The 23,876-nt window shown below is 37.3% G+C and overlaps 1 protein-coding gene across 1 annotated transcript in view; it reads right to left on the minus strand.

Annotated features, from left to right (window-relative positions):
* KAT6B (lysine acetyltransferase 6B) overlaps positions 1-23,876 on the minus strand; it is a 180,957-nt gene that overhangs the window by 145,475 nt on the left and 11,606 nt on the right. Inside the window, 1 exon segment of the mRNA XM_057735003.1 lies at positions 22,025-22,903. Coding sequence (XP_057590986.1) covers positions 22,025-22,645 — 621 coding nt within the window. The 5' untranslated portion in view covers positions 22,646-22,903.

The raw sequence follows: 23,876 nt of genomic DNA on the forward strand, positions 1-23,876 counted from the left end.
CCCAGGCCCAACAGATGACCAAACTAGAGAAATCAGATGGCTCCTCATCAATCACTGTTAAATTACTTCTCTCTGACAATAAGGAAATCAACCAGTGGCCAGTCATTTTCTCTGAGGCCCCCTACACTGTACCGTGAGTAAAGTCAAAAAGATGAGTCCAAGAACAATTTTCCTAAAGGAGAAATGAGCCACACAATTTTGGCAATTTACTAAAAAGAACTTAGAGCCCCTTTATTAAAAATGAAGCCTCCTGAAACAGTTTCCAGAAACCGAGATAGAATCCATATAAAAATATGGCAGATTCAAAACAAAATAGCCCTACAAAAATTATACAGCTGGAATTTGCCAGGAGATGATATCACTAAGGCATGCTTTTAGTTTCCAGGATATCTGTGAAAATAAACTAAAAAGACAACAACTCCATTAGTCTATCATGTATCTTCAAACACAGACTCTGCCATAAAACTAGTATGCTTCTAACATCAACTATTATGATAGGATATTTTCTTCAACTTAAAACATTAGCTTTAAAAAATGCATTCATCCAAACACTCAATAAACCACTGCTTTAAATCATTTAGTTAATTGAGCAAGAAGTAAAAATGTTTTTGTTCATATGCTTCCGCCAGAACAGAAAACCGTGTCAAAGGAGGAAGAAGGCTTTCACTCTTGCTTTGTTGAATACCTGGATTAGACTGACCACCCTTTAAGACAGTCTTTGTGTGCTTCCAAACTCAAACCAAGCCACACAGAGCAGCTGCTTACTGACCAACTGGTCTGCAGAATTCAATGAATGACAAAAGGTTACCTTAATTCAATAAGATAATCGGCACACACTTACCCACCACCAGAGTCTAACCATCTGCAAGGCGGCAGAGCCAAATGCCTATAAAACAACTGGCAGTGTGCAGACACATCCTCATGTCCCTCATGTCAACGACGTTTCTCTCTTAGCAACAGCTACAAAGAAGCTGAACTATCAGAAAAATTTCAAGATATCATGATCCAACAACTTGTTAGTAAGTTATTTTGAGTGCCACTGAGATTTCCAGGCCAGATGGGTAATATGTTTTATTCAACTGAGTCTTGTACTGGGATAACAAAATGTGAGACAGACACGATCTGGATCCTTTCATTGTTCAAGAGGCAAAGCGACCTAGTGGCTTCCAAATAACAGCAGGAACAATGTAACAGGAAAGAAAAGAAAGAGAGAAAGGAAAACAAAAAAACAAAAAACCAGCAAAACTCCAACTACAAGAGCAAGTTCAGAGCAAGAAACCAGTAATGATTTAGAGTGCAAAATTTGACATCTGCCTTAAGCCAGGGTGCCATTCAGCTGAGCCTGCATCTGCAGGGGTCAAAACCACCAAGTAACAATGATGGTGATGATAATTTAGCACAGAAGGTTTACAAACAAAGATGCAATGGGCACTGTGAACAATTCAGAACACAAGCACATTTTCTTTCCAACATATCACCCTAAACTCAACGGATGCAGTATTTCCCAAAGTGCAGGAATCAAGATGCTTCGAGGTGAGAGTCAAGAGAATCTGAAGTGATCTAAATCACACAGAGTGAGAAAGCCGTTGTTCCCTTTCCAATTTTCTCTCAGACCTTCTCATTAAGTCAAAGAGAAAGTCTCAGTTTGGCGCTAATATGTCCTTAACGCCTCTCTAATGGTTTGCTAATCTTCCTCTGAGAAACCAGGCCTGAGCTCAGAGCCTTAGTAGATAACAGTATCCAAACACATTTTAATTTAAAAATTTTTAATAATAACTTTTACAACTATGTACCTTCTATTTATGAAAAGGAATACATATTTTCCACTATGATAATGGTAAAGTTTCCCTTTTCAGGAGATTTATCAAAGGAAAGAAAGCGAGGCAACTTAATTTTTAATAAGTATTCCAATTATTTTTCAAAACTTACATTTAAAAAACACTTCAAGCCTACAGAAAAGTTTAAGTAGTACAATGAATACTTGTATGCCCCTCACCCAGACTCACCAATTGTTAAGATTTTTGCCTCTCACGGCTCTATCTTCACCTGCATCTATCTAAACTCACACATATATATTTATACACACATACTTTTGTTACGCTTGTTGATAAACCACTTGCAAGTAAGCTGCACTAGCATGATACTCCACCACTAAAGACTTCAGAAGGCACTTCCTAACTCATAAGGAAATAATCTTAGATGACCAAAATGCCATTACCACATAAAGAACATTAACATTAATGGCTTGGTTTGCCCTAAGATCTGATCCAAATTCAAATGTACCTAATTACCCCCCAATTCTAGTACAGAATTCATGCGTGGCATTTGGTTGTTATGCCTCTTCAGTGGGGCAATATGAAAGAAAATATTAAGAAAATAACTAGGACTTCCTAGGTGGCACTGTGGTTAAGAATCTGCCTGCCAATGCAGGGGACACGGGTTCAAGCCCTGCTCTGGGAAGATTCCACACGCCACAGAGCCACTGAGCCTGTGCTCTAGAGCCCATAAGCCACAACTATTGAGCCCCTGTGCCACAACTATTGAAGCACACATGCCTAGAGCCTGTGCTCTACAACAAGAGAAGCCACTACAATGAGGAGCCCTTGCACCACAATGAAGAGTAGCCCTTGCTCTCAGCAACCAGAGAAAGCCCGTGTGCAGCAACGAAGACCTAACGCAGCCAATAAATAAATAAAATTAAAAAATTAAAAATAAATTTAAAAAAAGAAAATAACTAATAGACAGTATATGAAACTGGCAAAAGCTATGATGGAGGCACACATGGGTTTGAAAAACACTGAATTAACCAAAAACTTGAGGGGAGCAGGGGAGAAGTAATCTAAATAATTAATAAAGAAAGAGAAAAAGTTATTAAACTGCTATTAAACTAACCTCACATTTACAGCACACAAAGCTATAAGGAAAACATTTAAGACCTTCTCTTTTTTGATTAGACCTTGAAAGAGGACAGAGTAAGTCAAGAGATCACTGTCAGAACATAGAGGTATATGCCAAAATGTGCTTCATTAAAAATTCCAAAGCTAAAAATAAAATAATCTTAAAAGTTTTTCCAGAGCTAATACGTGTTCAAAATAACTAGCTCATCTCTTTTAATGAATAAGCACTATGTCAGGTGCTCAAATGCATTATCTCATTAAAGCTTAATTGACACGCCTATGAAAATACTTTATTATTCCTATTATACAGATGAGATGACTAAGACTCAGGGAGTTTGTATGGGGCTTGTTTTCTTTCTATTATTCGAACTTTTTCAAGAATGTGCTAATACATTTCTTATATATTCAAAAAAAATGTTTCTTCAAAAGAACAAAAATACCAGAAGTATGAATTTAATTTTTTTAACTATGTATACAAATGTATGTATAATATTTATGTATAAGTGCTTTAAAAGGACTTGGAAGAATACACACAAATCCACTAGCTGTGGTTGTCTTTGGAAAGCCATTTTAAGGGAAGAACATGAAGGGCTAATGAGGAACAACTTTTACTTTTTTACTTTATATGTTTAAATTTTTGACATTAGGCATATATTACTTTTATAATTTCTTAAAAATCAAAAAATGCAAACTTTAAATTTAAAATGCCCAAATTCTTTCAATAATACTATGCTGTCACCAATATGTTTCAAGTACTCTCACCCATTAGACATATTTGATTTCAATTTAATGATAGAAATATTTAAATTGTTTTAGTAAAAAATTATTATATTACAGTTTGCTACAACAAAGATTTGGTTATATCATGCATTACAATTTATCATACCACAGCTTCCAAAACCAACATTGCATTGTTTCTCTCTTCTTCCTTCCACTTTCCCTCAAGCACACACATGCACATTCTCTCTCTCCTGCGCTCTCTCTCACCACCCCCCCACACATACTCTCTTTCTCTCTCCCTCTTTCTCACATACACACACACACACACACACACACACAAAATCTAGCCCCCTAATATGAGCTTAACAAAAGGGTGGACAACAGGAAATAAGCTTACTAATAAGAACACTTCTTTACTGAATAGACATGTTTCTAAAAGTTGTGGGTGAATTTATTAAGACTGAAACTTTTAAATATGCCAGGAAAATTTACTATTCAAAGGAATGTCACTCATTAAACAAATAATACACCATGAACACCTGGGATTCATACTCAGAAAGCAAGGACGGTTAAATATTAGGAAATCAGTTATTATAATTAATCATATAATTAATCATATTAAAGATCAAAGGAAAGGGGACTTTCCTGGTAGTGCAGTGGTTAAGAATCTGCCTGCCAACGCAAGGGACCCAGGTTCAATACCTGGTCCAGGAAGATCCCACATGCTGCGGAGCAACTAACCCCGTGTGCCACAACTACTGAGCCTGCATGCTGCAACTACTGAGCCTGCATGCTGCAACTACTGAAGCCCACCTGCCTAGAGCCTGTGCTCTGCAACAAGAGAAGCCACCACAATTAGAAGCCTGTGTACCGCAACAAAGATTAGCCTCCGCTCCCGCAGCTAGAGAGAAAAGCCTACATGAAGCAACGAAGGTCCAACACAGCCAAAACATTAAAAAAAAATTTTTTTAATTAAAAAAAAAGAACAAAGGAAAAAATCATTATCTCCATACATGCTGAAAAGACATTTAATAAAATCAAAAATCTATACCTGATGAAATTTCTTTTCACAACATGATAAATATATAAGCCAGCATCATGTTTAATTGGGAGATACTGAAGTAGTCCCCCCAAAACATATCCACTATCACCAGTAATGTTTAACATCATTAAGGAAATACTAGAGCCAATAAAAAGAGACAGAAAAATTTAAGATATATAAATTAGAAAGGAGGAAATAGAATTAAAATTATTATTATTTGCCAACACAGCATGCCTGGAAAACCCAAGATAATAAGCTAAAAATTATTATAAACAAAAAAATAATTCAGTAAGGTGGCTAGGTACAAAACTAATATATAAAAATCAATAACTATCCTGTATTTTAAAAAAAGCCAACTAGAAAGTGTAACAGAAGATTCCATTTACAATAGCAACCCAAAAAGATACCTAGGAATTAATTTAACAGAAAGTTAAAATCCTTCAGTACACACTACTACTCTATACTCTACACACATTCATATACAAAAGACTTTAAATGGATGATAATGGTCATACTACAAAAATATTTATAAACAAAATGATGTATGTCTGGGATTTGCTTCAAAATAATTCAGTAGTGGCAGGGGGTAGGGGCAATGTGTAGGAATATAAATGAAACAGGAGTGGTCATGAGGCAATTACTGTCGCAGCTGGTAATGGGTGAGCCTTGCTCCTGATTTTTCATATGCTTAAAATTATCCACAATAAAAAATTTTAAGTAATAGAATAGATTAGAAGTGGAAAGATTAAAAAGATGGAAAGATATACCTATTCTTTGGTATAAGACTCAATATTATAAGAATGTCATTCTATACCCTAAAAACTCTAATAAAATTACAAGATCTTTTGAGTACTAAATAGCTGACTCTAAAGTCTATATGGAAAAACAAGCAAGCACAATTATCCATGAAGAGTCTGAAAGGGAAAATAATGGAGCATTAGCCTACCAGGAAAGAGAGAGAAAGAAAGAAAAAAAGAGAAAGAGAGAGAATAAAAAGTGTTGATGAGAATGTGGAGAAACTAGAACCCTCATACACTGCTGGTAGGAATGTAAAATGGTGCAGCCACTGTTGAAAGCAACTAGGAAGTTCCTCAAAAAATTAAACACAGAATTATCTATGACCCAACAATTCTACCCCAGGTATATATCCAAAAGAACTGAAAACACAGATCTAAACAAATACTTTTACACATGTGTTCATGGCAGCACCATTTATGCTGTATATAAGAGATACACTTCAGATTCAAAGACATAAATTGGTTGAAAATAAAAGAAGGGAAAAGATATACCATGCAAACAATAACCAGAGAAGGGTGAAGTGGCTATATTACCATCAGAAAAAAAGACTTTAACATAAAAATTGGTACTGGGGACTTCCCTGGTGGGCACAATGGATAAGAATCTGCCTGCCAATGCAGGGGACACAGGTTCAATCCCTGGTCCAGTAAGATCCTGTAAGATCCTGCATGCCGCGGAGCAACTAAGCCCAAGTGCCGCAACCACTGAGCACTGTGCTCTAAAGCCTGTGAGCCACAACTACTGCAGCCCGCGCACCTGGAGCCCATGCTCCACAAGAGAAGCCACTGCAATGAGAAGCCTGCACACCACAATGAAGAGTAGCCCCCGTTCGCCACAACTAGGGAAAGCCCATGTGCAGCTACAAAGACCCAAGGCAACCAAAAAATAAAATACAATAAAATAAAAAAATAAATTAAAAAAAAAAAGAAAAAAAGAATCCAATGTGGTAATAAGATAATTAAAAAAAAATTGTTACTGAAAGAAAAAAAGGACATTGCATAATGATGAAAGGGTCAACGTATCAAAAAAAATACAATGATTATAAATACATATGTACCTAACAACAGAGCCTCAAAAGACATTCAGAAAAAGTGACAATAATACAGAGTGAAGTGAGTCAGAAAAACAAATATTGTATATTAACACATATATGCAGAATATAGAAAAATGGTACAGCTCAACCCGTTTGCAAAACAGAAATAGAGACACAGATGTAGAGAACAAATATATGGATACCAAGTGGGGAAAGTGGGTTGGGGTGGGGCGGGGGGGGGTTGGAGGGGAATGAATTGGCAGATTGGGATTGCCATATATACATTACTAATAAGAAACAAAATATCAAATTGTACACTTTAAATATATGCAGTTTATGTATGTTAATTGTATCTCAATAAAAGTTCTTAAAGAAGAAAAGAAAAAAGTGACAATAATGAAAGAAGCAGACAATTCAACGATGACAGTCGAAGTCTTCAATATTATACTTTTAATAACAGAATCACCAAGCAAAAGATGAGCAAGGAAAGAGAAGTCTTGAACAGCACTACAAACCAACTAGCCCTGACAGACATCTACAGATGTCTCCACCCAGCAATAGCAGAATACACATTCCTCTCAAATGCATACAGAACATTTTTCAGCACAGACCATATGTTAGGCATAAAGCAAGCCTCAATAAATATAAAAGAACTGAAATCATATCAATTGCATTCTCTGACCACAATGGAATGAAATTAGAAATCAATTAAGAGAGGTAAATTTAGGAAATTTACAGTCCAGTATAAACCTTTGGGCAATACTGAGTGAGAGTGAGATAGTTGGAAAGATCAGATAGCAGGGTAGAGAAGAGAGTTTGATGGGCAACAGCTCAAGGCATGCCCAACAGGAAGCCCACTCACTTCCAACTGTGTCGGGTTTAATACAGCAAGGATCTCTGACAAATGCACTTTTAGGTCTTTAAAACCAATAGCTAATCAGCTAAAATAAACCCTTTTCTGAATCCTCAGTTTCACAAAATGATGATAAGGAATTAGTGAAACATAAGCTGATGTGACAGGGCTAGTGAAGACTCTAGAGATCCACAAAATTTAGGGAACAAATGATTTCAAGTGATACATATTCCAGAAATCTTTGAAAATGGGAATACTGTACCATGGAGGCGACTTGCCTTTTGCCTCCTCCCTTCTCCCCTACATTCTAAAGCAAAACTGGAGACAGCTCCACAGGCTAAATGAGGTTAAGTGAAATAAAAGTTGCAAAGTTAATTGAATTAACATTTTCAAAGGTAAAAGTGAAGCTGAGTGTTGAGAGACCTCGCTTTCTGACAGATATAAAGTTATGATGTGATTTTTTTTAAGGCATCATAAATTAGTGAGGAAAGTAAGAATTTTATTATACAATCCGGGAACAATCAGTCAGCTCTTAAAAACAACACAAGAAGAGATCCTTACACCACTTACCAAAATTAAAACTACAGATGATTTTAAGGATTTAAGTATAACATCACTAAAGACAAAAAAAAAAATTAGAAGGAAATATCAGTAGATGCCTCTCTGCACTCAGGATGGAGAAGAATTTTCTTAAAAAAAAAAAAAAAAGGAAAAAAAAATCACAAAAATTTATAACAGTATACTTCATGGTGCAACTAAATAATACTTGCATACTGGTAAAGATATAAACACTGAATACAAATGCTTAGGCAAAAATGAAGACTTAATTACACCGAGATGAGAAGGGCAATGGGAAAGGGAAGGTATTATATATAAGACCTTTATCCTTATTTTCCCTGGCAAGAAGTCAATAGAAAATGTTTAAAATTGAAATTCAAGAAACAGCATTATAAGAATGCTGTTTAAAAACACAGAACTTTAACGTCCAGAAAAAATGACTAAATATGGTTGAAGGGTTGAAGATGCTTGCCTCCGGGGCACAAGAATGAAGGATGGGGAGCTAATCACAACATTACAGCTCGTGAACAACGACATTACACAAAAAACGTGCAAGTCATTTGCAATCAAAGAAACGCAAAGCAGAGTAAGAGGGACCTACTCTTCCCTCTACTACATTAGCAAGATAAAAAGTACCGGTGAGGAAGCAAGTGGATGCCCAAAGTCTCTCATACCCTGCCCAAGAGTATAAACCCCTACTACATTTTGGAACACTTTTTGACAATATGTTTCAAAAGTCTTAGAAAAAGAACTCACGTTTATGCCCCAGTGTATCTCCTTCAATAATCTATCCTTCTATCCTACAGGAGACAATTACCCATGCGTACACAAATTTTTAGTAGCAGTATTATTTCTAATAGCAAAAAAAGTTAGGAACATCCTAAATGATGAGCAACAAAGACATGAGAAATACTACCAGCCATTTAAAATCACACTTTAAAGAATCACTAAGAATATGGGGAAAGGTTTACAATATATTTTAAATGCAGGAAGCAAGGTACAAAATCATATAGCTAACATTTTATCTAAATAGAACAAATACACATGTAGGAGAAAAAAAGACTGGAAGAAAATACAAACTTTTAACAGTAATTATCTTTGGAGTGAAAATTGCAGTCATAGTGTGTCATCTCTGAACTTTTCTGTATTCTTCACAGTCTGTACAATAAGCATGTGCTACTCTGAAAACATACTTTCCTCATTATTTAAATAACAAGAAATAAGGGAAAAACAACAAAGAAACATTAATTTTAGCCATTGGTGGCCTATGTGACTAGAGCAAGTTTCCAATAGGAAAAGAAGCCTTCAGTAGAAGGTGACAAGGATATCAATTTGCACTTTTCCTTCAAGTGCAGGAAGGCCAGGGAGGAAGTGCCAGGGGCAACTGCCCCTCCCACAGCACTGAACTCTGCTCAGCTGCCCTTTCTAGCCCAGACCAGGATAGGCTTACACCTTCGACGGTTGCAGCAAACTACCCCTATGCAGTCTGTGCTTTTATTATCTCCATTTGTCAGCTGAGGAAACCAACACAAGACTGTATTTGCCCAGTGGAAAAGCCAGGATTTGAACCTAAGCATTCTGCCCCCACCCTGAGCCTCTTCCTCCTAAGACTCATTTCGGATGATCTCTAAGATCTCTTTTAGCAACAACGAGGGCCCTGTCCAAATAATGTATCTAGACTGTTTCCTTAACCACAAATGGACTCCCTGTTTGCTCACCTATAAAAGTAGAAAGTTAACCTCAGGCAGTGATTCCCAAACTTTTGCTGCACACTGGCATCTTCCAGAGATAGTCAAAAAGCTCCAATGCCTGCCTCCCACCCTGACATTCGGTGTTAACTGGTGTGGGTGTAGTCTGGGCATCAGAATTTTTAAAAGCTCTTCAGGTGATTCAAACATGCAGCAAAGTCTGGGAACCACTAAGTCAAATGACCTGCTAAAGGAGAGGAGAGGGGAGAAGCTCCAGGAAAAATACTCATAAATATATAAGCCCAAAATTCTGCATACAATTACAGGGTTTATATCCACTGAAAGGAATCCTTGGACCTCACCTTAAAACCCCTGAACTTGGTGACCTCGAAGATCACCTGCCACTCTAAAATATTATCCTACAGTTGAAGAATTACCCTACAACAGTTTTACTACATTAATTCATAACAGAAATAAGAAATGAATGTGATGATTTTTGGTTTTCTGTGCTGAAGCACAAACCCTAAGTCAATCAGTCACTGGTTTCCTTTGGGATGAGTATTTGGGAGAAATGAGGAAAGGAATTAGCAGTATAACCTGACATCAGCACTATGCAAACTGTGTTTAACCAAACGTAAAGACTTCTAGACTAGTGAATGACTACTGTGAGGAGTGAGGAGAAAGGGAGAGGAGAGGGCCCATTATCAAATCATCCTGGGAAACTGTGGGCTGAGAAAGTTAAATTCCAGAACTTCTCAGGGACTTTAGAACTCAGAATGTTATTAGCATCCTTAACATCTTAAAGAGTACCATTTCCTTTCCCCTCAGGATGCCGTCTGGGGAAAGCCACCTTACATGAGGTCACACTATAAATTTTAATAGTATTTTCAGTGACTCCTATTACAAACACTAAAAAGGCACTTAGAGGTCCAGGTTTATAAGAACCTAATGTGTAACTCTTTTCAATACCTTTTCTTTAAAAGAACCTTCTCTTTGTGAGGGAAAATATGAGGTAGTGTAGTATAATGGTTAAGCATATAGACTATGGAGCCAGGACGCCTGGGCATGAATCCTGGCTCCACTCTCCACACAACAGCCATGCGACTTTGGGTAAGTCCTTCAACCTCATGTGCCTCAGCCCCCTCCCTTGTAAGAAGGAAAAGTACTACCTTACAGGCAAGTTGCTATACTTAGAGCACTTTAAGTAGTGTCTGACTCATAGTAAGCAATATCTAAACACTGGCTGTCATTACTCATTCCTAAAGAAAATAAATTTTCAATCACCGTGAAAATGAAGATCACCTTACTGATCATTTGAGAAGGAATCACATAGCAGTACGTCTGGGTACGTTTCAACTGGTAATTCTAGGGACTTCCCTGGTGACACGGGAAGTGGTTGAGAATCTACCTGCCAATTCAGGGGACACGGGTTCAAACCCTGGTCCGGGAAGATCCCACATGCCTCAGAGCAACTAAGCCCGTGCGCCACAACTACCGAGCCTGTGTTCTAGAATCCATGAGCCACAACTATTGAGTTCATGTGCCACAATGACTGAAGCCCGCGCACCTAGAGCCCGTGCTCCACAACAAGAGAAGCCACGGCAATGAGAAGCCAGTGCACCACAATGAAGAGTAACACCCACCTGCCACAACTAGAGAAAGCCCACGCAGAGCAACAAAGACCCAACACAGTCAAAAAAACTAAAAAACGAAACAAAACAAAACTGGTAATTCTAACTACAATTTGAATATGGCTTATATTTTGTAACTTTTATATGCCTAGTACAGAGCTTTACATGTTATAAGAATTCAATAGGTATGTGTTGATTCCATCCAAATAAATGAGAGGCCTAGAAGGTGGTGAAGTGGCTGTACTCCAACCTGTGTGCCAGGTTGAAACACCAGCTCTGACACTTCCTGTGTACTCTTGGACAAGGTACTGTCTATGGCCTGTTTCTTCATCTGTAAAATTCCATCAGTGACAGTACTTATCTCTCAGGGTTTATGTAAAATTATTTTGTATATATTAAATACTTAGAACTTTACCTGGTACATAGCAAGCACCAAATATTTAATACTAATATCTTCTTGCATGTTTTCTGAGAGGCATCAAATCTAATATGAACTGTTTATTATGCATACTTTACAAGGCACAAGTACAAGTTTTAGCCATGTTCTTTTGTTTTTGTTGTGTATCACAGACAGAACTGGGAACTGAAATAGTCACAGGCACAAATCACATATTTCAGGAGAGCCAAGGCTCTCACTGCAAGACACAGGGTGATGTTCTACTATGTCAGATTTTAAAACGACCTAAAAAGTGGTGGTCTTGATGATAACTATTTCATTTTGCTCTGAAATTTTTAGAAGCTGGAAAAAATACATATAATTTGCCCGTGATCAACGTTCTGCAAAACTGCCTGCAGGCTTGTGTTCCTACCCTGGCAAGATTTATTGCTAACCAACACGATATGTTAAATTGAAATCAAGATATTACACAATTTTCAAAAAAAGAGTTCATTTTATATAAGTTGATATACATGCTTTGTGAGGATGTAATTGTTGGCATCTCGTTATATTTCAGTAGCTGGTGGAAAATGAGATAAGTTGAAGGGAGGTTTACAAAGGGTCAGAGCTCATCAGATGAAAAGATCATCTTTTTTTATCAGCTCTAGAAAGCACATTTACAGGCTGATAACTAAACAGTTATTCTTTAACAACTGCAACAGTCAGTATTAACAAAGCATTCCAACTAACTGCAGCTACTGCAGATGATTGTATTAAAACACTATGAATCAAAGGAAATGAAGAATTCTAAAGGTTAACTGCCTTTGTGAATTCTGACGTGATTTTTTCCCCCGAGTTTTTACTAAGAACCAAAAGAATATAATATACATCCACCTGCATGATATTTTTCTTTCTTCCCCAACTTTACTGAAGTATAATTGACAAATAACATTGTGAACATGATATTATCCTTTTTTTAAATGTCAGTTTCTTTTCCGGCCTATTTAGAGTTCTCTGAGGATTCAAATTTCAATAACAGACAAAAAATTCTTCGGATGTTTCTTAGTCTTTAAAACGTCACCAAAGAGTCTCTCTTATTAAGTTGTCTTACATATTTTCATGCGCTCTGTGGAAATTTAAATGAAAGATCCTTGTCTACAACTTTAAATGTACTTGTTAGAAAATGTTTTGGATATCCAAACTTCTGTTAAAAACTCTCAAGCTATTACTGCCAAATCCATTCTTCAGTTCTTCTACTCGGGAGTAAAGAAACACTAAGTGGAAGTGGGAGGCTGCCCCTGTTCCTGCCCTCATGGAAATGATTCAGGATGTCCCATCAGACCTAGAACTCAGGACGCCTGACTCCCAGCCTTCTGCTAGCATTACTCCCATAAACTGTGATTCATTCCTTTCCAAGTAGACTTAGACCATGTTATTACACCATAGCCTCCAAACCTTCAAAGATTTGCAACCTCTAATGCAAAAACTGATTAAGGTAAGGATACTAAAACCACTGTGTAGCAGGCAGAATAATGCCCCCACCCACCCAAATATCCACTTCCTAATGCCAAGAACCTGTCAATCTGTCACCTTACATGACACAATGACCTTTACAGCAGTGATGAAGTTAAAGACTTTGAGATGGGGAGATTATCCTGGATTATCAAAGTGGCCCCAATCTAACCACATGAAATCCTTGAAAAGCTGCTCAGGCTACTGGTCAGAGAAAGATGTGACTATGGTAAAATGGTCAGAGAGATGGGCTGTTGCTAGCTTTGAGGGCAGAGGAAGAGGGCCATGAGCTAAGAAATGCAGGCAGCCTGCAGAAGCTGGAAAAGGTGAAGAAACAGATTCTCCCCTAGAGCCTCCAGAAAGGAACACAGCCCTACTGACACCCTGATCTTAACCCTATGAGACCCATGTTGGGCTTCCAACCTACAGAACTGGAAGACAATAAATGTGCAGTGTTTGAAGACACTAAGTTTGCAGTAATTTGTCACAGCAAGTAATAAAAACCTAATATACACAGGATGAAAGGTTATTTACATGGTCTCGAAAGTATCACTGTACAAATTACTTATTCACTACAAAAAGAAAAAGGTGTCTTTATAAAGAAAGATCTGGCAGACACCTTAACCAACTAATCAAATAAGCACTGCCAGTAACAAGACAACCTGAAAGCATGTGACAAAAAAGGAAATACACAACATGACCCATGCCGTATTCTTGCCAAAAATGTTTACTCTGAACCTAATCACGAGGACATAATCAGACAAATACTAATTGTGGGACATCCTACAAAACAACTTGCCTAGACTCTTCAAAAATGTTACCGACAGGAAAAGTAAAAAAAGAGGGAAAATGGTTCCCTATTAAAGGAGACATGACAACCAAAAGTAATGCAAGATTCTTAACTGGATCCTAGCTCAAAAACAAAAGTTATAAATGACATTTTGAGGCCATTTGGAGAAATACCGACTGTCTATTAGATACAATACTCTTGTTTCACTGTTGAATTTCTTACATGAGATAATAGTATTGTGGTTATGCAGGAGAATGTTCCTTCATATATAATTGTTATTATTATTTACTATAATGTTTGCTATTATTTTCAAATAGTTCAGCCAAAAAGTATGAATATGTGTACATATGTGTATACACACACACACAAACACACACATACACACACACAATAGGTGAGAGAAAGAAAAAATGTGGAAAAATGTTAATAATTGGTGGATCTAAGTGAAAGAAACCCAGCACTTATTGTACCTCTCTTTCCACTTTTCTGCAGTATTGCAGTTTTGTAAATTGCAAAGTTAAGGGGGAACTGTCCTCCTGGCTCCCTCCACTGCCCACCTTTCCCAGTCTCCTCACGCCCTGCCAGCACTGTAGCTGGAATAGCTTATATTCTTCAAACTGCCCACACTCTTCTGCTAGTGGATTCTGTTTTCTGCTGCTTCACTCACATCTCAAGGCTCAATAGATGCAGCTGGGTTTCGATATAAGATAGAAGCTCCTACATGATATTAAAATACCAGTTTGGGAAACAAGTTGATCAAATACCAAATAGGAATCATCATTTCATGTCCTTAATAATGGATTTTAGTTTGAGCACCTTTTGGTTCTCTTACTACTGTTTCTCTTACCCCATAAAATCTTTACTATCCGTTTCTTGAACTTCATTATCTGCATTTATGATCTGAGATGGTCACAAGCATGGCAGTCAACCTTGCACAAAAATCAAAACTGGCAGCATCAGAAACTACTACATGCACATTCAAGTGCAGCCTCTGGCTCCCAGCCCACATCACTGTGAGTATCACAGGCAGCCCAAACCAAGGCTCACCTCCTTTCTGTAGGCCTCACTGCTTTCCATATGGCAGCTGACCGACATCAAAGAAGATGGAAGAAATTATCTAAATTTAGCAGGCTAGTCCCATTCCCTCCCTTGAACTGTGGAAGAGTCACTGATATCTCAATCACCAATCCTGCAGTACCTTTTTCTGCCCGCTAAGATTTTGCAAGGCTAAAAAAGAGTGGGGGCGGGGGCGGGGTGTACTAGACTAACAGATGGAGGATTAAGAACAAAAGACCTCCTTGACAGAAGGAACAAGAGCTAAAATGTTTGTATACCTACTATAATAGCACAGAGGAACAAAAATTGAACTTGTAAATAAAATTAAGTTGCTCTTCTGAACCGCCTGTCTAGCTACAGACAGGAAAAGGCCCAGCATGGTTTCTATGTACGCTGATGCTGTTTCTAATAGAAAGGACACAATCAAGCCAAAACAAACATCTGTTAACCAGTTAAGTTTGTTAATGAAACAAAATTGCAGCTGGTTTTATCAAAGATCAAAAGTGAAGCAAATTAGAGAAAGGATGTATCAACAAAGCTGGTTTCTAAAAAATAATGGCTAAAGAATTCTAAACCCACTTGTCAAATTAACACAAATCCTTCCTGGATTTTGCTTAGACCACTGATTAGTATTTATTTTGTATCTTTGCAGAAACCAGTCTCACAGTTTAAATCTAATATCATGCACTCTAAGAACTCTGACTATATAGTTCATTTACAGAGTTTTCAATATATTATGTTTCACAAAACAAAGCAAAAGTAAAAGTTACACTCTACGTTAATATTCTGCTAATTAAAAGGTTCACTTATAAAAGGAAAAACATCAGTATACAGTTCACAGCTCCTGGAGACTTCTCCAGGAAAGCAATCCAGTCCTAAGCATAAGCTTGATAACACTGATTAGCATTTCACAAAGCACAGTTAGGCCTCCTCCTTTTACTTGTATAAACTCCCCATCAACCACCTGAAGACAGTGAGATAAGAGCACTCACAAACAAACAAAAACACACTTTCCTCATGGCCCTGCTAACTCAAAATGTCACAAATTACATGGCTTACTCATTTGCAAACTTTAATTTGTGAGCTAATTGATGTTTATGTACTTGGAAACATTAATAGATTGGAGAGATCAAAGTACCTGAGTATGCTGATTCACATTTGAAATGCTGGTGTAACTAGAGAAGAACAGTTTCATCAAATCTACTGTAGTTTAATGTATAGGCCAAGAAAATTACGTTTAAAACAATATAAAAAAGTCATGAATTTTCCAATCAAAATTTGCTACTGCAGTAATAACAATCACATTTTGTCATGTATTCTTTTTACACTACCATGCACAAACATAAAATACATAGAAAATAGACCTTCATTCTGAGAATCATTAAAATGTACTATTTATTAAAGCTTGAAAGGGAAGGATGAATAAAAATCTTTGCCATCCAAGATAAAGTCAGAATAAATCAGCAAACAGCACTTCACTGTTAAATAACTTCAAAGCTATAAAATCTAGATTTTCTTAGCACTGAAAGTTTAAGAAATATAGTTGTTATAATCCAAATAGGTATAAGGGATATAACAGTAAATTCCTGAGAGCTGCTGAAAATATCCAAAATTAGTCAAGAAACTACACCCTTACCATCAGGAAATCAGAAAATAGACTGCTCTATGTGTCATTCAAGTCAGGGTCAGGAAAAGGCAGCTATAATATCAAACATATCTAAAATATAAACAGTTAAAAAGAATATTTAACACTTATTTTAAGAGCCCAAAATCCACTGACATGATGTTTCTACTTTACCGGAAACTTATTTCATTAGAAGTCTAGACAAGTCCCATCTTGATAAAAGCTCAAAAGTGGAACATGCCATCACTCCTCCGAGTGCGGGAGAAAGACGCAGGCACTCTTCAATCTATCCTTCCCTAGACCTAACTAACTAGTCTCAGACAATCCCCAGACTCTCTCAACAACGCCTCAGCAACTAGTACTATCTGCTCACAAAAGCAGTCCTCCTGCTATTTTGAAGAACTTCTGAAGCTTAACCATAGGAACAACATAACACAATCCTTTTCCTTCCCTGACCCTGGAACAGCTCGTATGGATTCACCTAGTCGTTCACACTATATAACAGGTTTCTGTCCGACTTCAATCATTCTAAAATCAACTTTCATCCATGCTGATTCCAAAATTCAGGTTACACGGAACAGTATATTTTGCTGTATTTTGAGCTTTATCCAACTTTCAGTTGAATGAACACAGCTAAGCACACTTTGAGAAATGTGACATCTGCAGTACAAAGGACACCAATTCAAAGGAGAACTAAGAAGGATAACAGAGAGGAGGACATTTGGACTCTATAATTAGCAGATAAAAAATACACACATTTCTGTCAAAAAGATCCAGAGTTGTCTGAGCTCATGAACAATTCTCCTAGGGTTGACAGACTTCCGGAAGCCTGCCACATCAAAGAACAATATGGACTAGTGAATGGTCCTTCACAAAGTACACACGCCGGGTAAAATCCCAGAGGGGGATGAGGAGGGTCTCTCTAGGGCAGGGAGAAAACTGAAGAAAAGAAAACCTGAAAATAAAGTTCATTTACACAACACAAGAAACCGATATAGGATGCACATTAATCTTCTACTTACGGAAATATTTCATACTAATAACCCCACCAAAAACCCTAATAAAATATCTCCCTAAAAGGAGGAGGTGGGGCAAATAGAATAAACTGAACAGGCCAAGACCATGAAAAGTGATTTGTAATATAGTTTTGTCTCTCAGCCCCATTTCTGATCATCTGTGCTCCTTTTGAAACATTTTTATTTTTTCCTTATTGACAATATTACTGTTGTGGTAATTATGTTTGAAGGTTTTTCATAAGACTGTGATACAGTTATTTCATTTCTTCAAGAAAAAAACATCAAAAGCCCTACCTGATATTAGAAGTGTCTCCCTTTCCAACTACAGCTGCCTAGAATGAGAGTTCCCATATTATGTCCTGCACTAGAAACATACCAAGATTTGACACTGGATAAATTTTAGGAAGATATTCCCAATAAAGCGAAATACCAAGGAATCTGTTTAAAATTGAACCAAACTGATTTTATAAAAATGCTAAAGCCCAAATGTTCAAATGGAATCTTAATGCTACAAAATGTACAGTGATAACTGAAGTCTCTCTTAGAATATTTGACTTTCCAAAGTCCTCATAATCTGACCTAATTGAGCTTTTACCATTTTTAATGAGAAACACTAATACTATCCTTTAGGAGTTCTCTCACCAAGTCAAAGATAAAGTTTTATCTTCAATGGTTTAATTCACTTCCATGTCACCTCACCAAAGAGAGCTTTCTTAAATAAATACAAAGCAGTTATGCTAAGGAGCCAGTATGGTAATATCCAATTTGAATTCTAGACTATCAGAAGATTGTGCAATTACATTTCAGAAAGGAAGGCGCTCTTCTATTTTAACCTGCACTGTATTCCTCCTAGCAGTCATGCATAGGAATGATGATGATGTTAAATCTACTTAGACACAGATTTACTGTTTTCCCTGCTGCTTTCCCATATTGCTAATATTATAAATAGCACCTGCTTTAAAAACTGTAATAAGCTCATTGCAACTACCAAATTTAAAATGCCAGAAATCTATTTGTTGGGGAAAAACTGCTTCTAAGCACTTGAGGAACTGGAAGAGATACTTTTACCGTTAATGAAAAGCCACCCCTATTGATCAGAATACAGCCCAGTGGTAAAGAGGTCTGGAGTCAGATTGTCTCATTAGAATCTTGGCTTCACCACTCATCAGCTCTGTAAGTGACCTTGGACAAACTGCTTAGGCTTTGAGCCTCAGTTTTTCATCTATAAAGTAAGAATAGTAGTTTAGGACCCTCACAGTTATTGTGATAAGAAGACAATAAATGTAAAGCACTTGGAATAGTGCCAGCATTTAACATTTAGAAATGTTATTATTTTTACTATTTTTACTTTCTTTTTTCACAATGAAATGAAACAGCTCAACAAGAGTAACTAGAATTACAGCTTCTTGAAAGACATTAGTTGGCTAAATTGTAATTGAATGACTTCATCTCTGTACAGTGGCCGTTTACATCATAAACGTCCTTCCACAATGTGAAAATTCTACAAACCTCTAGCACATCAAGAACAATGATAATCTGCCTTTCAAATATATTAGAACAAGTCCTATATACATGAAGCTATAGTACAACTAACCTTCATACAGATCCAAGTTCAACAGCTGAAGCAAGAATAATCAAAAGGCAACAATTAGCATGCATATATGGTTTTAGTATAAGAAACTCAAAATATTTTCTACAGTATAAAAATATTCACATTGGCTCTTTGACACTTTAGATCCCTTTGAAAATCTGATAAAAATATAGACCCTGAACCTAGGAAAACTTGTGGATACAAACGACTGTTCTATTTCAGAGGATTTGTTAGCCTACCTACCCCAAACTTACTCATGCACCCAGGTTAAGAATTTGTATTACATGGACTTAGAAAGTTTATACGGTTTTAAACTATTTACCCCTTGTCATCTTAAAGGGCAATATATTCTGATGTAGTTTTTATTACATTTTTCAAGGAAAAATATCATTGTAATACACAATAGAAACAAGACAATACATTCTGGAGAAACTGACTTGATCTGATTTTCACTTATGTTTATTTGTCCTTTTTTAAAGAATTAGATTACAATTACTCAACACAACTAATCTCCAAATTTCATCAAATAAAAATTCTAGGACACATTTTCTCAGCTTTCCTTGTTATACAATGACGCTAACTGGACAATTTAAAGATCAGCATCATAAAAAGTGCAGGAACAATTGCATGCTAAGCAATAAACCACTCTGTTCTCAATTCTAGACACTTTCAGACATGAGTCTTCCTTTAGACTAAAAATACTTCTGTATAGATGCTGTATGAAAAAATATGATAAGGATGGCCAGAAACAATGGGCAAGGTTAAAGACAAGGATAGGAAAAGGGACTGTAGAAAACCTGTAGTGACTCCTCTATCACAAGTTAAGATATTCCCCTGGATCACAAAATTATTAAAGCATGCTATTAAATTGCCTAAAGCTGCCTGAATTAGTTCATGTACCTGATAATTATAAAACCTTAATATACCTTAGAGTAATGTATATATTTTTAAAACAAAGATCTCCAAAGCCATCAAGAAATGGCTCTATATTCCTGTAAGGAATTTCCTCATGGCATACCCTTTTATAAAAATATTTAATGAGAAACAGAAGTGCTTAATGTGGCTGTGTTAGACATAGGAATTAGGATTTAAGTCACTTGCTGTATTTTCTTGAAACAAATATTATTAAAAAGAAAATGTCATAGGTTTACTTACTTCTTTCTTTATGCCCACATTCTCTTACAAAGAACTAGGGGTTAGTTACACAAACACAAATACCACAAAGGATAAAATAAATGTTGAGGAAAACTAATAAAATAAAAATATGGTTAAGAAATAAATGCTAGGGACTTCCCTGGTGGCACAGTGGTTAAGAATCTGTCTGCCAATGCAGGGGACACGGGTTTGATCCTCAGTCCAAGAAGATCCCACATGCTGCAGAGCAACTAAAGCCCATGCGCCACAACTACTGAGCCTGCACTCTAGAGCCCACAAGCCACAGTTGAGCTTGTGTGCCACAACTACTGAAGTCCATGCGCCTAGATCCCATGCTCCACAAGAGAAGCCACTGTAATGAGAAGCTGGTGCACCACAACGAAGAGTAGACACAACTAGAGAAAGCCTGTGCACAGCAACAAAGACCCAAAGCAGCCAATAAATGGAAGGGAGGGAGGGAGGGAAAAAGGGAGGGAGGGAGGGAGGAAGGAAGGAAGGAAGGAAGGAAGGAAGGAAGGAAGGAAGGAAGGAAGGAAGGAAGGAATGCTAGGGTTTAGATTAGTCCTGGAAAGGCAAATCACCTAGTCCCAACCCAGTTTGTAGAGCTGAGCCTCTGTCAGCTTAAGGCAAGGAGGGAAGCAGGGTCTATCTCAAGGACAACAGTATCCAAAGAGGAAAAACAAGTCATCAGGAGCACAGCTTTTCCTAACACTGTGTTTCCATCACTTCTGAAAATGAAGTCAGCACATACACAACCACCTTTTCATCAATAATGGTTAATGGTTTACGAGATGTAAAGTTAACTGGTATCAGTGCATCCAATCACCCAAAGGACAGACAACAAGCCCCCAGACTGGAGGGCTGAAGCCATTCTAAACAATTTGCTACTGCTCTATTTTGGTCTTACTTTTGGCAGTAATTTCAATAGCTTTGAAATAAAACAAAGGAAAATACTACTTAACCAAAGACTTTAAATTGTAGCAGTAACTTCAGGAGAACTCTGCCATATATGTGTAACTATTATAGAAATAACAGAAGGCCCAGAGAAACCAAAGATTATAAGAAAATATACAGTATGAGACAAAATAAACACTCACTTTCACCTGCTGAGAAGTGAACAATAACAAATGACTTTAAATTGAAACAGGCAGGATTTAGGTCACATATTAAAACAGTTCCAGTAATGCACAAACTATCAGTATTAAAATAATTACTCTATAGATTCTTCTTCTCTGAAATAACAATAAAGGGAAAATATATCAATTTTACTTCATAAAGCTAAGAAAATAAACATAAATAATAATTTTAAAAGAGAAAAACATACAATGGCCTTTGTTGGGTTTTTGAAATCTATAACATCCTGCCTTGAGGAAGGATGAAAGTTATTTATCCTGGTCCCTACAAGCACCAATGGATTAGCAGAGTTTAAAAAACAAATCACATAATCATCACATTAAATTCTTAGTCAACCAATGAGGAAGCCCTCAATACACTATAAAACAATACAGAACTATTTGTATTGTAAAACAATATATACCTCTTAAAACATAAAAGCCTACTCTGAGGCAAAATCTTTGATTTTATCACACTTAACTCAGAACTGATGTCTGTATTAAACTTAACGGAAACTGTACAAGTCACATAAGCACTATTGAGAATGTACTGACATTCTGTCTGCACTCACCTGGTCCTTCTCATGGGGTAGAAGGCTGACAGGTGGCAGTGAAGATGGGAATGCGCTGGGGTATTTGGGAGCCCCTTTACCATCTGAGCCTCCATAATTGACCCTGTACTGCGGTCCATCTTTCAGTAACCTCCCATTGTTCACTGCGCGTTTGGCCCCCAGTCGCAGCCGCTGCTGAAAGGCTGGGTTGGTGGTGGTGCTTGTGAGATCACTTTGACTTCTGAGATACTTCTCTATGTTCTTCAGGGAGGAGCCATTTGGCTCCTCAAGTCCTTCAATTGCTCTCCTCAGAAGTTTATTCCAATCCACACTGCGGAGATCATTACATGATCCTCTAGACCCCTTGGTTGATTTAGGAAAAGTGCCTGGTTTAATTGATGAAAAGCGCCCAGGGTTGTCTGGGTCCTTATAGGAGGCAAGGCCTTTGTTGGTGACTTTGAGAACTGAGCCATCCTGAACACTGAGTTCCAGCTGTTCGGAGACTGTCTTCTTATCCAACCCATGGGAAGTGCTGACTGCATGGCAGATTCTCTCTTCAGAGGGCCTCTGCTTTTGCTTTTTTATTTTCTGTATAGCTTCAAGAATCCACTCTGTATAAAGTGGGTTTGCAAGTTTTACCATGGTTGACAAATGACTTCTTCAATACAGAAGTTACCCATAGAGGTTCTCCCTGTATTTAACAGAACTTGCACATTTAAAAGTCAGTTACAAGTCAACAAATGGGCAGGGTATTCCAGACTATATTAAGCAACATCTTACAAATATCCATCCTTCAGAGATTAAAAAGAGGACAAACAGGCAATGTTGATAGCTGTCTTATTTGACCAACAGGAAAAATTGTTTTCGGGTGAAGAACATCTTTAACCAGGAAATCAAGACCTTAAAGGATAAAAAGGTGGGAAAGGCTCTTAATGAAACTTCTAAAAATAAAGTAAAAGACTCTTTAGCATTACTTTTTCAGATGCAAAATGACCACAAAAGTAATGACAGGCAGGTATTATGTAACAAAGCCACAGTGACTATATTTTCCAACCAGAAATTGGGTCACAGTCTGAGAAGGAATTTCTTTTAGAATTTTTCACTTGTTATTTATATGAATCACTTACGGGGCATTTAAGAAATCATATCTAGGCTCTATATTTAATGGATAACCTTTACTGAAAATAATAAAATTACATGAAAGTGGTTCAAAATACATGTCTGCTATAAACATAAAATCAACATCAAAGAATAAGTCTATGATGCAAAAAATCTGATGGAAGTACATTAAACTTACTTCAAGAAATCTTAAACAACAACAAAAAAAAGGCAATTCCCTGGTGGTTCAGTGGTTAGAATTCTGCACTTCCACTGCAGGGGGCACGGGTCAGATTTGATCTCTGGTCAGGGAACTAAGACCCCCGCAAGCCGTGCAGTGCAGCCGTGGGGGTAGTAGGGGTGAGGGGGAAGAGCAATAATCCTGATTGAAGACATTCTGTTTCCCAAGTCTCACATGTAAGAAAATTTCCCCTCAGCCACTTCTACAGAATCATGTTCTCCATCCATGTGAAGACGGTCTGTGACACTCTCTAACCCACACGATGGAAAACTGAAACTAGTGTGGTAACAATCCATCACCTTTTGAATAATGGAGCACTCTAGGTGTCTTGTACCTGGTTAGCTCATGAAACTGCTCAATTCAAGCAAGGTTTTATACAAATCTGATTCCAGGTAGACAGTGATACTGCTCTGAGAATCTCCTCGTGTACACAAAAATCCCCTAGATCTCCAATCTGGTACTGAGTACACCTACCAAGAGCACCAGGCCAAAGCACCCTGGACTCAGAGCTGGGTCATATCTTGGCTCTAACCT

The sequence above is a fragment of the Hippopotamus amphibius genome, chromosome 5 (genome assembly GCF_030028045.1).
Source record: "Hippopotamus amphibius kiboko isolate mHipAmp2 chromosome 5, mHipAmp2.hap2, whole genome shotgun sequence".
In the NCBI taxonomy this organism is placed as follows: domain Eukaryota; kingdom Metazoa; phylum Chordata; class Mammalia; order Artiodactyla; family Hippopotamidae; genus Hippopotamus; species Hippopotamus amphibius.